Below are 14986 nucleotides of genomic sequence, written 5' to 3' on the forward strand. Positions count from 1 at the left end.
TACAAATATTGCCATCCAGTAACAGAGCCATACGAACAAAGACAGCCAGCATATCTCAACATGTCATATCAACAACAAGATCAGATTCTAGAATCTTGGGTCGGGGGTCAGCCCCATCATTTGTTACAAATTCTGATAATCCCCCATCCTATAGGAATATTGGTGCTATCCCATGTCTTAGTTTCACTTAAGAAGAAGTCGTTTATATGGAAATTTCATGGCCCCCCGGGGGTCAGCCATACATCATGACAATTTTGAATAGTGATTCTCATGCTTAGTTTCTAGGGAGAAGATAGTCGCGTTTTATATGGAAATAGAAGAACTAAGTTCAGATGAAGAAGTCGTTTATATGGAAAAGCCAAATCCCTTAGATACACTATCCCATACAATACACCCCGCCCCTCAGGCCCCGTGGGGGGTGAGCAGAAAAATATTTCATGGGAGGGGATGTTTGTAATAAGAATAAGAATTTGGGAGCAATAAGAATTTGGAGAGAAAGAGAAAGTAGGAAAATGATAGGAAGCATCAAGGGTATATGAATTGGTCTGTTTGGTGGAAGTCAGATGGAGAGACCATATGTGCTTCACTTTCAACTGGAACAATGTTTGCATCGGGAGAATGAGGCACTACATCAGAAGGAGGCATCCAGTTTTGTCTTTGGTGGAAACAACAGGATTTATTACAAGATGGAATGTATGTGTAGATGTGGAATGATTTGGGTGATTACTGTTGACTTGCTCATCTTTACAAGGTTAAGAGGTTGAAAATTCCAGTAAGAGAGACTGATCTTGATCAGTATCAGTTTTATTCTGTTTGACTATTTGTTCTTTTTTTTTCACTGCATCTCATCAACGGTTAAAGTTATATTACATTTTCAAGATAAATTCATGATTTTTGGTAAGGTAAAAAAATTGCAGCGCAGACTAACTGAAGCCTAAGTGACCAGAAAACCAGTTGTCCCACACTGAAAACATTTCATAGATGTCAATACAGTAGTTCCAACTATGATTGTCTAAATTTGAAAGAAGCAATAGGTTAGAGACATTACACATTCTGATTATAATACATAAACATGCAGTCATATCACTTTAATTGCTTTAATAATAAAACAGCATTAAAAATAAATCACTAAAAATACCTTGGCAGTTTAAAAAAAAATGCTGTCTGTACTTCCTGGTATATTTATAAAGGATCCACAGAACATATGGTCAAACAAAAGACCATGTACACAGGCATATCTGTGAATCAATCGCCGACAGCAATACTAGATATTTTATGCATTGATTAGATTAGGTATATTATTAAATCTGTTCTTACCTATGTACCAGACAAGCCAGATAATTAACTTATTTGTAAACCAGTCTACATGGTGCATTGATTTATTCTTGACTTTTCATAAATATGTACTACAGACTGATATTCCAATAAGACTTAAGGATTTTAACATTCATTAACAGTCATTAGGGTTACAGACAAAAAGCATTTCAGGAAGTTCCACTTTTGAAATTTTTAAAAGTAACTGCCATGGAAAATTTGAGTCCAAGAAGTGTTTTTCAAGAAGCTAAACAATATCAACAGTGTTGTAAGCTTTTGTTTTCAAAGAAACAAGATATATATTTGTTCATATGTTCCTCTATCAATATCATATAAAATTGGGTTAAAACACGACTAGAAGGGATGCAAATGACATAAGAAATACTACATATATGGCCCCAATCATTTCACAGTAAATATTTTGATACAACTAGATTATAAAGGACATATACTGTGTAACAGCTGATTTTTGTAACTGGCTCAAGACATACTGTTGACCATTTTTGTATTGGTGAAGCTTAAGAGCTGGAAAAATTTGGTAGAAAGTAAGTAAACGGATACCTACCACTGAATACTGATAGTATTGAGAGACTAGTGCACTGGGCACATTATCTCAAACCCCTGTTATCTCTCCAACACTATTTATAGACTATCAAGTATCCATTAAGTCATCAAATTGTCCTACATAACATTTATCAGAAAAATCTGCCATGACTTCAGATGTTTGAATAAACAATGACTTCAGAGTAAAATAGAAATCCAATGTGTATCAGAAAAGAACCAACGGAAGTAATCCTAAATACAACAGTGATTTCTTAGGACCCCTCCGAAACTCATGTGACCGTGATATTCATTTACACAACAATCCTGGTATACCAATTTTCATTAAAATGTGACAGGAGTTTTTAGTGGTCATGGTAACTATATTGAATTTCTCATGAAAAATTAAAACTCCTATAGTATATGTATATATTGGCTATGAACAGTTGCAATATGAAAACAATTAGCCTTTTGGAGAAGTCTTTCCAAAAACTAATATTGAGGAAGGACATAGACCGACAGACAATAGTGGTGCAATATTATAGTTAATTTACAAGTAATTGGCATCTCACATCTCCTATGTTAGGTCCATGATTAGAGAGTAGGGTCGATGATTACAGAGTATGATGAACTTTCCATCATGTTGATTGAATTTTCTTATGCTACAAAATGTATTTACACAATCGTTGTGATGAAGAATACATCTAGCTGCAGACTGATTATGATCAAGTTCTATGAGACAGGAATGCATGACGTTTGTGAGATTTTTGTCAGAAGTACAGTACAGTCTGGCAAATACTTAAATTTACAAGTCAAGTGATTTTTATGGTTTATATAGTTTACAATTATATAAATTGTAAATATATCTGAATTTGAGCAGCATTATGATATATAGCCTGTCTAAAGCATATCATTTCACCATAATATACATGTACTTAATTCATTTCACAATAATTTACTTAATACATTTTACAAATGAAATATACAAATGAACATCTAAGATCATAATGTATGTATATATACTAGCGATTAATGCATAAAACATCATCTTAATGTCTAGTGTGATGTAATACCTGAAATAATACATCTGTATGATCTAAAACGGAAACTCCTTTAGTGATTTTTAAATGTAAATAATTGCAAATAAAAGTTTAAGAAGAGAGATTTATTCTAATTTTTACCATGGTATATGTTAATCTGACTCAGATCTGACTGTCAGGCTAGTTCATTTAATAAAGTAATTAAGCCTCTCCAAAATAATTCTATTCTGAATTTCAATGGTAACCAGAAAGGTCTTTAATACATATGAGAAGACACTAGTTTTATAAATATTTGTTAACTTCAGGAAACAATTATCATATAGAAAAAGAATTCCAGAAATCAAAAATGGTTTTTAAGCTAGGTTTTCCTTTTAAATTTCAAACACTATCCTATGAAGGATTAAATGTTATATAAGAGACTTTGGACTTGAGGTTATTATGATGTTTTTTACAAGGCTTACAGATTAAACAAAACCTAAATAAAGCTTATGCTAAAAAGTGAAATGGAAGAGACTGTTTTCTAGTAAGCAACTACAAAATTAAAGCCAAAACTTTCATTCCACTTAGATCATATGTGCTATGAATTATGATTGCTGTATCTCAGCAGGTATCTTATGAAGCTATTTACAATTATGCATGGTTGAGTGAAAGTATTAAAAAGATGATGGGGTGTTCAATGCCAATAATAGGAAATGATTTCTTCTTGGTAGAAAAACAGATAAAGAGAGTCTACAAGATGGGACATGACACACATTTATAATTTATCAGGACAAGGAGAGAGATGGAGGGATGACTGAAATCAATATATTCATAATCTGGTGTATATATACAGACAGAAGACAGATGTAACCATCCTTACCATTGTAACCAAATGGTATCACACCATACTGTAGGTAAATAAACAGAGGTCTAAACTAACAGAGAATCATACATAAAGTGAAGTGATAACGTTTTACATTGTCATACCATATAGAAGTTAACAAACAATCAATTTATCATAGCCATATGAATAGAGCTTAAATATTATCACCTAGTAGTGAAACCAACAATAAAATTTTGAGGTAACAAATACATGGATATATAGTTTGATCATTCCGTAGCAACCAAAGTATTTATATTTTTTTTTGCATGGAAATACACTTTTCCTTATTTCATGAGAATTCATCTGTATAGAAAATACACTGAATATTGTTTAATGCAAAATTCCAGTTCTATGTCTTACAGGCACATAAGTTATAGTATTGTATGTAATAATGTGCTGTACGTAGAATATAAATTCTTTCTTATAATGCATAAAATAACATGCTGCACAAATGCAATATTGATTTCAACATGCACACACTGCCTAAAAACATCCCAGTTAACCAACATATGAAACACAGTGATATTGATTAGGATATTTAATATATTCCTCTTGTAATCCGTAAAAAGAATTAAACATTTGATCAAGATTTACCTGTTACTGAAGAGTTAAGCCTAACACCAGTGACGAGACAGTGGTCCGTCCACCCTATACACAACAGGAGGAAGTGGGCACCTTTAACGACTGCACAGGTAACATACAGGTAAGAGACAGGTGTTCTACTGTTACAGGAAGCTAAGATCATGTGATGGAACATCTATCTATAGAACATGATTGTGTTGACTTTTTAGGCAGAGCCTGACTAGTGACTAGGTGTTTATGGCTAATATTTCAACATATTGAATCCACACAGTAATATGACCATGCCTTCATATCACAGGTTGTTTTAAGTACAATGCAGCTATATTTATCTAAAATGTTGACTGTGCATTCTTTGTCAAATAATACAGAAAAAATTCTTTCCTATAATGCCCTGACAGCTGAAATAGAATCTATGTTTTTGCATGATAATGTTTCAGGAAACTGCAAAATGGTTTAAGAGCAAATGTTTTTCATTTACTTTGTTCCTATGGAAGAAGGGACTCATTCATTTCTAATGATGAGTTACACAACACAGAGACATGTCTTTATGATGCTGTTTCAGTGGTGTCAATGAGCAATTAAGATTGCTCTGCATGTTTAAGACTATGCAATTAAGATTGCTCTGCATGTTTAAGACTATGCAATTAAGATTGCTCTGCATTTTTAAGACTATGCATCGCTTCCAAATGTTTTTTGGCAATTACATATTTACTAAAGGAACTTTTCATACTACTAGACTTTTGTAACTTTGAATGAAGGTCAAGGTCATTGTCAATTGTCTTTTGGCAATTAAATATTTACTAAAGGAACTTTTCATACTACTAGACTTTGGTAACTTTGAATAAAGGTAAAGGTCATTCATTCAAGATTTGGGTTTTGTTAGTTTAACGTCCTATTAACAGTCAGAGTCATGTAAGGACATGCTAGATTTGCTGGTGGAGGAAAACCGAAGTACTAAAAGGAAAAACCACCCACCAGCATTCAGTACCTTGCAACTTGCCCACATGAGATTCAAACTCGTGACCAAGATGTGAAGAACTTGTGATATTATCTTAACCACTCGGCCAATGTTGCCCCTCAATCATTAAAATAGATTTTGAAGCACTTTATCCCAATATGACACAGCTAGGCTTAATATCGGGTCTCTTGGCCACTTAGTTATTCATAAGAAATTTATCCATGTGTTAGTCTTTTGATCCCTGTGACATTGAATACTTGAATAAAGATCAAGATCATTTATTTGAATAAAGTTGGTAGAGGTTTTGTTTTTTCTGACAAGCTACAGGCCAATATCTGAATTACGATGAGAGGTCTTTTAGAGATAGTAACAAGAAGTTGTTTAAAGTCTGTTTGATTCTTATGAACTTAATTGAAGGTCAAGGTCATTGATTTGCATGAACTTGTTTGCCATTTATCAAAGTCTTCTACAGTCCCAATATATGGTTGGCTCTGTAACCCTTTTAGTAATTGATAATAAGTTAATTGTTAAAGGACTTTGAACTTATTTCACCCTTGTGACCTTGACCAATGAGGGTAAAGGTCATTGATTTGAACAAACTTTGTTGCTCTTCAACACAGCATACTATAGGGCCATTACCAGGTCTCTGGGCATCTTAGTATTTGACAAGGTTTCAACTTTAACCATATAGAATAGATACCTTTGACCTTAAATAAAGGTCAATGTCATTCATATCAAGTCTAATGATAGCCCTTCATCCGTGCATGTCAAAGATCCAATATCAGGTCTTTTAGTCCAAAATTTGAAATATGAAGTAACATTTTAAACTTTTACTATATTTAGCACCTGTAACCTTGAATGAAGTATTTAACTATTATTTTGTCATGAGTTAAGCCTTTTACTATGAGTCAATTGTGTTGGTTTGTCCTTTTGGCTTTGTATAAGATAAACATTATATAACCTGAATATTTTTAATATCAAACTTTTAAAGAGGTCAGCTTAACCTGAAATTAATCGAGAAAACCAACAGCTCCAGCAGTGACTGTCATTCTGGCTAATCCTGTTGATAGGAGTCACGTAATCTGTCAAACATCCCCCTGATATCAACACAACAATAATATGTCCTATAATAGTATATCATTCACAGCCATAGGAATTTAAGAGTCAAGAATTAAGACTTTAACAAACTTAAAAATAGTAGAAAACATGCTTTCTTCTAAATCTAATTTGAAAACTAAAATATAAATGTGACCAAAATCGAAACACAATTATGCATTGCACAATGAAAACTATTTTAACATTCAATTTTGTGCATAGAACTTTATGAAAGTGGACATATCTTGTAAGAGTGTCACAAGGTCACAGATTAATTAAATAATCATTAGAAGAGATAAAATTGAAAAGAAAAAGTCTGATTTGTACTTTCTAAGTAAATTACTGTTTAAATACCCTCTTATTTCACTATTATGTCATTTCTAGCTACCTGTTTCAATATTCATTCCTTTACTTAATATCTCAATATCAGCTTTAAGAACAGATCCCAGAATCAGAAAAGTCAGTGTTTTATTACAATGCTCCCAAGACAACAATAACAGCTCATCTATTTTTTATCACAAAAAAACAAAAACAAGACAATAATCTGTGAGTGACCGTATTGACCCTGATCGATCTGAGAGTGGGAGAGCCTTATGTCCGACATCTAATGACAGCTGAGAAAACAAAAACATCAGGATCACAGCGATAATGACCATCATCAGGTGTTTTATCTCTCTCAGGTGTGAAGTGCATCTGCATTACATGTCTTGTGTCCTCTCATCCCTACTCACTCACCTGTACTAATCACAGGTGATCAAACGACAGGTGTTACAGCCTCTACTTAAACATTACAGACACTTTAAAGACGTTTGTTTTGGTGATACGTTAACAATTCCTCTGTAACTGTAACTAAGTCATTACATTACATTAAACAGGTGGCCTTATGGGTAACGTTTCAAAACAGTATGCACCTATGGGTCGCACATTCAAAAAGTTGAGAAACCAGTTGCTATATGTACTCTGACTTTTCCCTTCCTGTAAAACCTCACAAGTCTTAAATGACTTTGGCTGTAAATTAATACTGATCTAAAAGAAAAAAAATAATATGTACCTTATTTTTACATATACGCTATGTGGTAAAATTTTCATTTCAAGGTATTTTTTCTAATTTGAATCAGGTTAACAGCCTCGGTTATTTTAGGATGTGCGAGCTTTTTGAGGTGGAGAAAAGCCAGAGTACCCAGGGAAAACCACCAACCTATGATCAATACGTGTCAAGTACTACTAACAAATATGTACAATCTGAAAATCATTTGGCACTCAAATAAAATTTGTAAACTAAGACGAAGCAAGATTTTACCAACATGGTCAAATACAAGATAACATGATCGTTATACCCATTGGGCACTTTTTATAAAGATAATTTGAGATTTTGTCTACATGTGGTGTGAAAAAGGTGCCCCTGGGTTTTTACCTGTTAATTACAGGTGATAAGGTGTGGAGAACCTCACTGTCTGAGGCATCAGACTGATGGATAGATATGTACCTGTGAACCTTAAGGTACTGATCAGCCAGTCATAAAGGTGGAAGGACCATGGGCATTCAGGAATCAACAAGTACATATACGGAAAGAGTGAAGAAAAAAACCCTCTGCATTGGTGCACAGCCAATATCATCACTTCCTTGAAGACATCCTACCACCATATGGATTAATGAAATCTGTTACCTAGCTGTAAGTGATCGAGATCGGCTTATCTCAGTCGAGGGCTAAGATTTTGTAACATAATCCCAACCGAGGCGTTAGCTGAGGTTGGGATGTTACATGAATGGGATAAAATTCAGCCAAAAATCAAGTAAAGGTACAAGACAGATCAGACGATAGAAAAATCTAGCCTGATAGATTTCCCTGTCTGAGGTGTGAGAATAAGAAAATTTCCACTATGAATGCTAACCAGTAACAAGAGTATTCCATACATCAATGAAAGTTTTCCCATATTAGATAGTATATGACAGGGCAAACTCAAAAGGAAAAATAATAATTCATTTCTTGGGTTGACATTAGGTACATCATCCTAACTTTAAGGGTAAAACTTCTCAAACTATCATGTTAATTAAGAATCTTACCCCTCTGGTTGAGATTCCTTCTTTTCAATTCAAAGGGTAAGAAACATTACGACAGACAATTGATTTTGTTTTTCCTCAATTTATTCCTCCAAAAAATTAAATTGTTGTTCCCATAGTGATATTGATAGCTGGTCATTTATCGTCTACCTTATGAAAAATGTAGCTGTTAATTTATCGTCTACCTTATGAAAAATGTAACTGAAAGTTATTTTCATATTTCAAATTTCATCACTTTCATTAATATTTGAGTTAAGTGCAAACATGTCAGCCTTCACATCGTTGTTGTGTAAGGGCAAAATTCCATTGTCAAAACTTTTTTTTACTTTGAAATGTGTTAAAAGATAGGCTTTCATGTCTCTTTTGAGTTCACTTTTATGGGATTTATGACCTAGCCTTCAGTTTTTGATTATGTGTATTGGTTGTCATTTAGGGCTTTCAAAGGCCTGCTTCATAAAATCTTATATGAAATGGAAACTTATTTATGATCCCATAATATAGTATATATAAGGTACAATGAATCGAGCCCCCAGTTACATGTGTTACTGACCTACCAGCTACATTAGGATCAATCATAGGGAGTTACTGTAATGCTACACAAGTGATTTATCACCTTTAATCAACCTTCAAACCAATTTTATTACATTTATACCAATTCACTGGACATTTAAGGAAAGTATCGAGGTTCAACTACAATGTTGCAGTGAAGTGTAAATGTAAATGAAAGCTTTTAACACTTAACTGCTACAACTATTTACCAATATTTAACATTGCTATAGACTGGCCACTCTGATGAGGATCAGTTTATAAACTCTACATCAAATTTCCCCAGGGAAAAAATGTATCCAGTTTGTACAGCCAGAAGTCATAAATATGATATTAACAATTAATTATATATGCTCAGTAATGTTCACATTGTTTTTCATCATGAAATTTCCAATTGACAAAATATGCATTTAACAACTTATTATCAGTTTAGCTATATATATTATTAGTTATATTGAGTCAGTAACTAATAGATAGTCAGTAAGATTTATAGGGGCGTGATCGAGGACCATTCCTTTGTTTCATTATGTCTTTGTTTCCTATTAGTTTAAAATGAATCTGAAATTAAACCTGAATCATGCTGGCGAAAGATACAAACTATCATCGCTTTTAAATAGTTGGCCTAATAAGCCTACATATTTATTTACGTATTTCTTTCAACATTCTGCAAATATACTGTATAAGGAACATGAAGGACAATACTGAATAATTCGTAAATCAACAATAATTTGACATTCCTAGTGCACAGTAGACCTACCTCAATACAACTAAAGACTGGCTGAATATTGAAAGCATCACAAACAAAAGTGACACAAACATCCATCCGACAAGCGCAATATCCATGGTCTCTCTCGCTGAGATAATCACTTAAAATTATGCCGATAAATTGATTTTAGAGTGAGGATTGATAGATTTATAGATACGGACCCCTCCGTTTGTTTATAATCAAAGTAAAAAAACACTTAAATTGTTACGTTTGACTTTAGCCTCGGCATCAACTTTCAAACTGGTGTAGAAGAAGCAACTCCTATCTAAAAAATGCATTTCATTTAATTTGAAGTATTAAAACAATTTTAAGTTAATTTTACACCTAAAATAATAAGTAACATATATTTTTACTTTGATGAAATGTTATATTTAGTTGAAGAGAATGTGTTTTTATTTTGAAGCGAGGGCAACAGCCACCATATTGCAACCTAATAAAATTTACTGACCCCCTATAAAGTGTTACGGGGTCACCACGTGACAGCTCTCCACCAAACATTTGGCGACGTTTAATTCTGTCCGAGGTGCAATAATCAACTATATAGGGATTGGATTTCGTTTTTATGTTAACCATGCTTGTATGGAGCAATTCCTCTAAGAATATATTCTATGGGGCGTGTTAATGTAAAATAAACATGACAAACAAAGTAAATTTCAGAGATAATTTTATTTAATCATATCAGAACTTTAAATAGGTATTCAATTTTGCTAAAAGTTAATGTATAGCGTAATAACGTAAAGTATTTGTACTCGGCTACATGTGTGAACTCGGTGACCGTTATTGTGCAGCGAGGCGAGGCTGACGCACGCTTACACACTGCAGTTTTCCGAAGTTGTCAAAACACCGATGTTCAAGTAGCTAAATTTGTTTGAGATTGTCGTCTGACTTGACGATATTACATCCTTCGGAGCCATGTGATTATATAATCTACGCTTAGATCCATCGCCATCTATAGATGGAATAACTTCACTTGTGTTTGATGGATATAATGTATTTGTGGTGACGTGTGACTGTCAACACGTGGATTACCTGCGGTGCATGTTTTATAATACACATGATTAAATTCTCAAAGAACAAAGGCAAGAGAATATGTTTATAACTGACCTAGCTCTGTCAGCTAGTCTCACGCCCGTCAACCCCAAAGACTCGATCGTAGGACACAGACACAGAGGTAATGTTTACATTTGACATCCATCATTTTTAACAAAATTGAAAGCGCTGCACGTCGCCCCGGTCGGGATATTTTTTCCTGTTTCTTTACACAATTGTTAATTTCAAAAAAAGTTTGTATCATATATCAATATAAAACATATATGTATTGTTTACATTTTCCCCAAATTCTATGAAAAACAGCAATATACACGTAATGTTACGTCAAAATGTAAACAAAGCCATGTGTTTCTTTTTAAAAAAAAAGTAGCCCCTTTACGTTGCATATAATATTTTCATACGCAAGTTCAAAGTTCAATGTTACCATGCAGTTATGGTAAACAAAATTGGTTAGTACTTACGTATAGTGATCAAGCCTAGCAAGTGTAAATATAACAGAAAGAATTAGGAAATTCGGCAGTCAGACAGGGGCTCTAACATTAGTTGATACCTTACCATTCCCATTGGGCTACATATGTACAATAAATGACCTAGCTCTGTCAGCTAGTCCATCACACTATATAACATCAAATTCATTATACAATATGTTGCTATAGCAACATCTACTAGTGTATTACCAAACCAATTCATCACTTCAGGAATCAATCTTCTAGGATGCTCTTCATCTTTGTTAGCAACTAGTGTTAACATACATGACTCTGCCTATTGACTGGTTCCATTTCATTACCTTTAGTTGAATATTGTTCTGACATCTGACTAATTCACCAATCTCAGGTAAAATGTAGTGGGATTTTCTCCAGGTAGTCTTATTTCTGCTTACATTTATAATGGTTTCTTATCTAGTTATCAAATGTTTCACAATTGGTGTAAAATAAATCTCGAAGTTTACTTAACAAATAGAGGATTTAAAAATCAAAATTGCATTTAAGTCAAACTTGTAACTTACCTATGATATCAGCGATTTTATTCTACCACCAAGTGTACATGTTGACGTTCCCATAGACCTAGAAGCACTACAAACATTTGATAGGTCCCTATGTATCAGATATACCTGGAATGTTATGATGCTCCAGGTAAATTGTCCTATAACTTGTACACAAAAGCCTGTGACCGACACATTATACCAGATATAACAGCAACAGTTTATCAACTTTTCAAATCAATCTGATAACCAATCAGCGAACAACAGAGATTAAAAGTGTTACATATATGTATGTAATACAAGGTCACCATCATGTTCATTTTATCTTAGCTTGAACTAGGAAACATGGAATATACATGATATGTATTACCGGTATGAATGTTATAATAATAGGTTGAATTTAAATTCCTCACGGTCATTTCTATAGAAATGATAACTAGATATTTCCAGCCAGTCTTCATTGATTTTCAATATTGATCAATATTTAATTTATAAATATGTCCAAAAGCTATGTCATAAGCTTGTGAAACAAGAGATCCCAGAGGGATCCTGGTGCCCACAAAAGAATGATCTATGTCTGACAATGGAAAGAGGGATCTTTTCTTTGCTTTTCAAACCTTGACTATACATCCTACAGATAGAATTTGAGACAGATCGCTTTCTGAGACATAGCGGTCACAAACTACATTTATTAAATCGAAGATGGCAGCCTGTCAGCCATCTTGTTCACCAAATGGTCCCAAAATGTGATATGCACAACTAGGGTCCTAGGGAAACCTACATATAAAATATTAAAAAGATCCCTTTCTGAGAAATAGTGGTAACAAGAATTGTTAACAGACAGAGGGATGGAAGGACAGATGATGGACCAAGGACGAAAGGCGATTCGAATAGCCCACCATCTGATGATGGTGGGCTAAGGAGAAATTTGGCATGGGATTTTGCTGAACTATATATATATATATATACATGATATTGCAATCATTGCTCATTATCAGTGTTTTTTTATTGGTTGTTCTTAATGCATGAAGGCTTTCAGGTTAAAATATATATATTTGCTTGTACAATAAGTCTTTTTAACACCTTAATTCAGTTGAATGTTCACCATAACTGCTATGCAAAACATCTTACTGATTTCTACAATCTGTTAGCATATATATACATAACCTTCTTACAACATCAGTCTTGTATTTCTCAGAGAGTAATATTGAAAGTCTTTACAAAAGTAATAAATAACACAAAAACTACCACTCCTCAGTCCTCTGAACAACTATAACAAGGAAGCTGGTGTTTAGGAAATTATCGTCACGATTTTCAAGTCATTGCCTTATGTAATCAAACCTTGATCATTGCCTTATGTAATCAAACCTTGATCATGGATGACACCATAATTCATAATACATCTCACCTTTTTCAATTTCATTGACATATTTAAAATAAGAATTTCTTTAAAACCTTTTACCTCAAATTATTAATTCATAAAAAAAAATAATGAAAAAAATAGAAAGAAAATTATTTGCACTCACTTACTTCTTTAGGATAAATATAGATCAAAATCATGCCCATCAAGGTAATGAAAAGGACTTAAAATGCGCAAACATTAATGGCACCACACATTTACAAAATGCAAAAGTTCTTTTCTATACTATAGAGACCTTGAAATAAACAATATGTGGTGTCAAATAATTACTTTAATTACTTATCTCATATATATTTTTGATACCCGAGTTCCAGCAAAATAAAAGGTTTTATTTTTAACAACTACAATGACCAAAAATTTACGGAAATCAAACACTACGCATAGTTGGTGTTGGTTTATCTATTAGGTAAGGGTTCACTCACTATAGTGTAGTCTTCATTTGGTTTGTAAATCTACATACGGTATTTGATCCCAATAAGCGCCCAGGGCGTTTAAAATTTGATAAAAACATAATGAAAAGATGCTGATAAAACAACATTATTGCAAATCTATATAGTTTTGTGTAGTTTTGGTATTTATTTATGCCTGGGCAATTGAAATCGAGGCCTCAAAAAGGGTGAGAGATGATTATACGGACATAGGCGCTAATTGGGTTGACTACGGTACATGGAAAATAGAAACTAATGAAAGTTACCTGTAATTGTCCCATTTCTCCTGCATTATGTAAGGGACTTCCCCCAAGATTGTCCAGAGTGACTCTGGCCCCTCCCTCCTTCATCAGCCATTCAATGACCTTGTAATGACCTCTACTGGCAGCGAAATGGAGGGGACTGGCACCATCAAAGTCTCTGTCATTAGGGTTACACTTCTGGTCTTTTACCTTCAAAGACATAAATAAACATACAATTATCATTTCAGGTTATGAACATTAGATATATGTATATTAAAGCTTAGAATTACAATTATTTGATCCAAATGATATCTTTTGGAAACAAACAATACAGACATCTTTGGTTCTTTTGGTGTGCTATATTTCAATCTTGATAAGACACTAAGGAGACATGCAAGTAAGCTTTCCACTTCTTCCTTCCAATTTTGAGTCTCAACCTCCATATGAAATCAGAATGGGACATGCCATGCAACGAGATATGAAAGATTGGAAGGAATTGGACAGATATATTTAGTGGTTTAGATGTCTCGGCATATGACGATAAGCCCTCCACCTCTGGGTCGTGAGTTTGGATCCCAAGTGAGGCAGTTGCTAGGTACTGACTCAACCAACAAACCTGGCATATCCTTACATGACCTGACTGTTAATAGGACGTGTAACTAACTAAACCCAAACCCTTTTATCAGGAAGCTTTTACTTCTTACTAGATTTTACGGTTGGGATAAGAAGTATGGCTTCCTTTGGCACTGAGATCCTACCCTTTCACCCTAAGGTCATTCCAACTTCCTTAATACTGACATCCAGATCATTTTTACATGTATCACTGCTAAAACTTTACATTTCTACATACATAAATTTCTATTCACAAGAAGTTACAGTCATGTTAACTTCATCATCAATCCTGGAGGAATCAAGACTCTTCAAAAAAGATCAATCTAACTTTATTTACACTGAAACTGAGCTCAATAGAAGACAAACTTCCACAACAGTACTAAGCTAACCTTAACATCTACACGTGTATCCCAGTGTACAGTTAGTCTACCTGGACAAATGCATTATCAATAATGCAGTACACCATGGTGATATCATTAATTTCTGAT

General features: G+C 33.7%; 1 protein-coding gene across 2 annotated transcripts in view; it reads right to left on the minus strand.

Annotated features, from left to right (window-relative positions):
- Window positions 1-14986, minus strand: part of LOC138320280 (espin-like) — a 41319-nt gene that overhangs the window by 21259 nt on the left and 5074 nt on the right. For both annotated transcript variants that reach the window (XM_069263243.1, XM_069263244.1), the window contains exon 3: window positions 13911-14096. In XM_069263243.1, coding sequence (XP_069119344.1) covers window positions 13911-14096 — 186 coding nt within the window. The remainder of the gene's footprint in view (window positions 1-13910; window positions 14097-14986) is intronic.

This window comes from Argopecten irradians, chromosome 1 (genome assembly GCF_041381155.1).
Source record: "Argopecten irradians isolate NY chromosome 1, Ai_NY, whole genome shotgun sequence".
NCBI classification, from domain to species: Eukaryota; Metazoa; Mollusca; class Bivalvia; order Pectinida; family Pectinidae; genus Argopecten; species Argopecten irradians.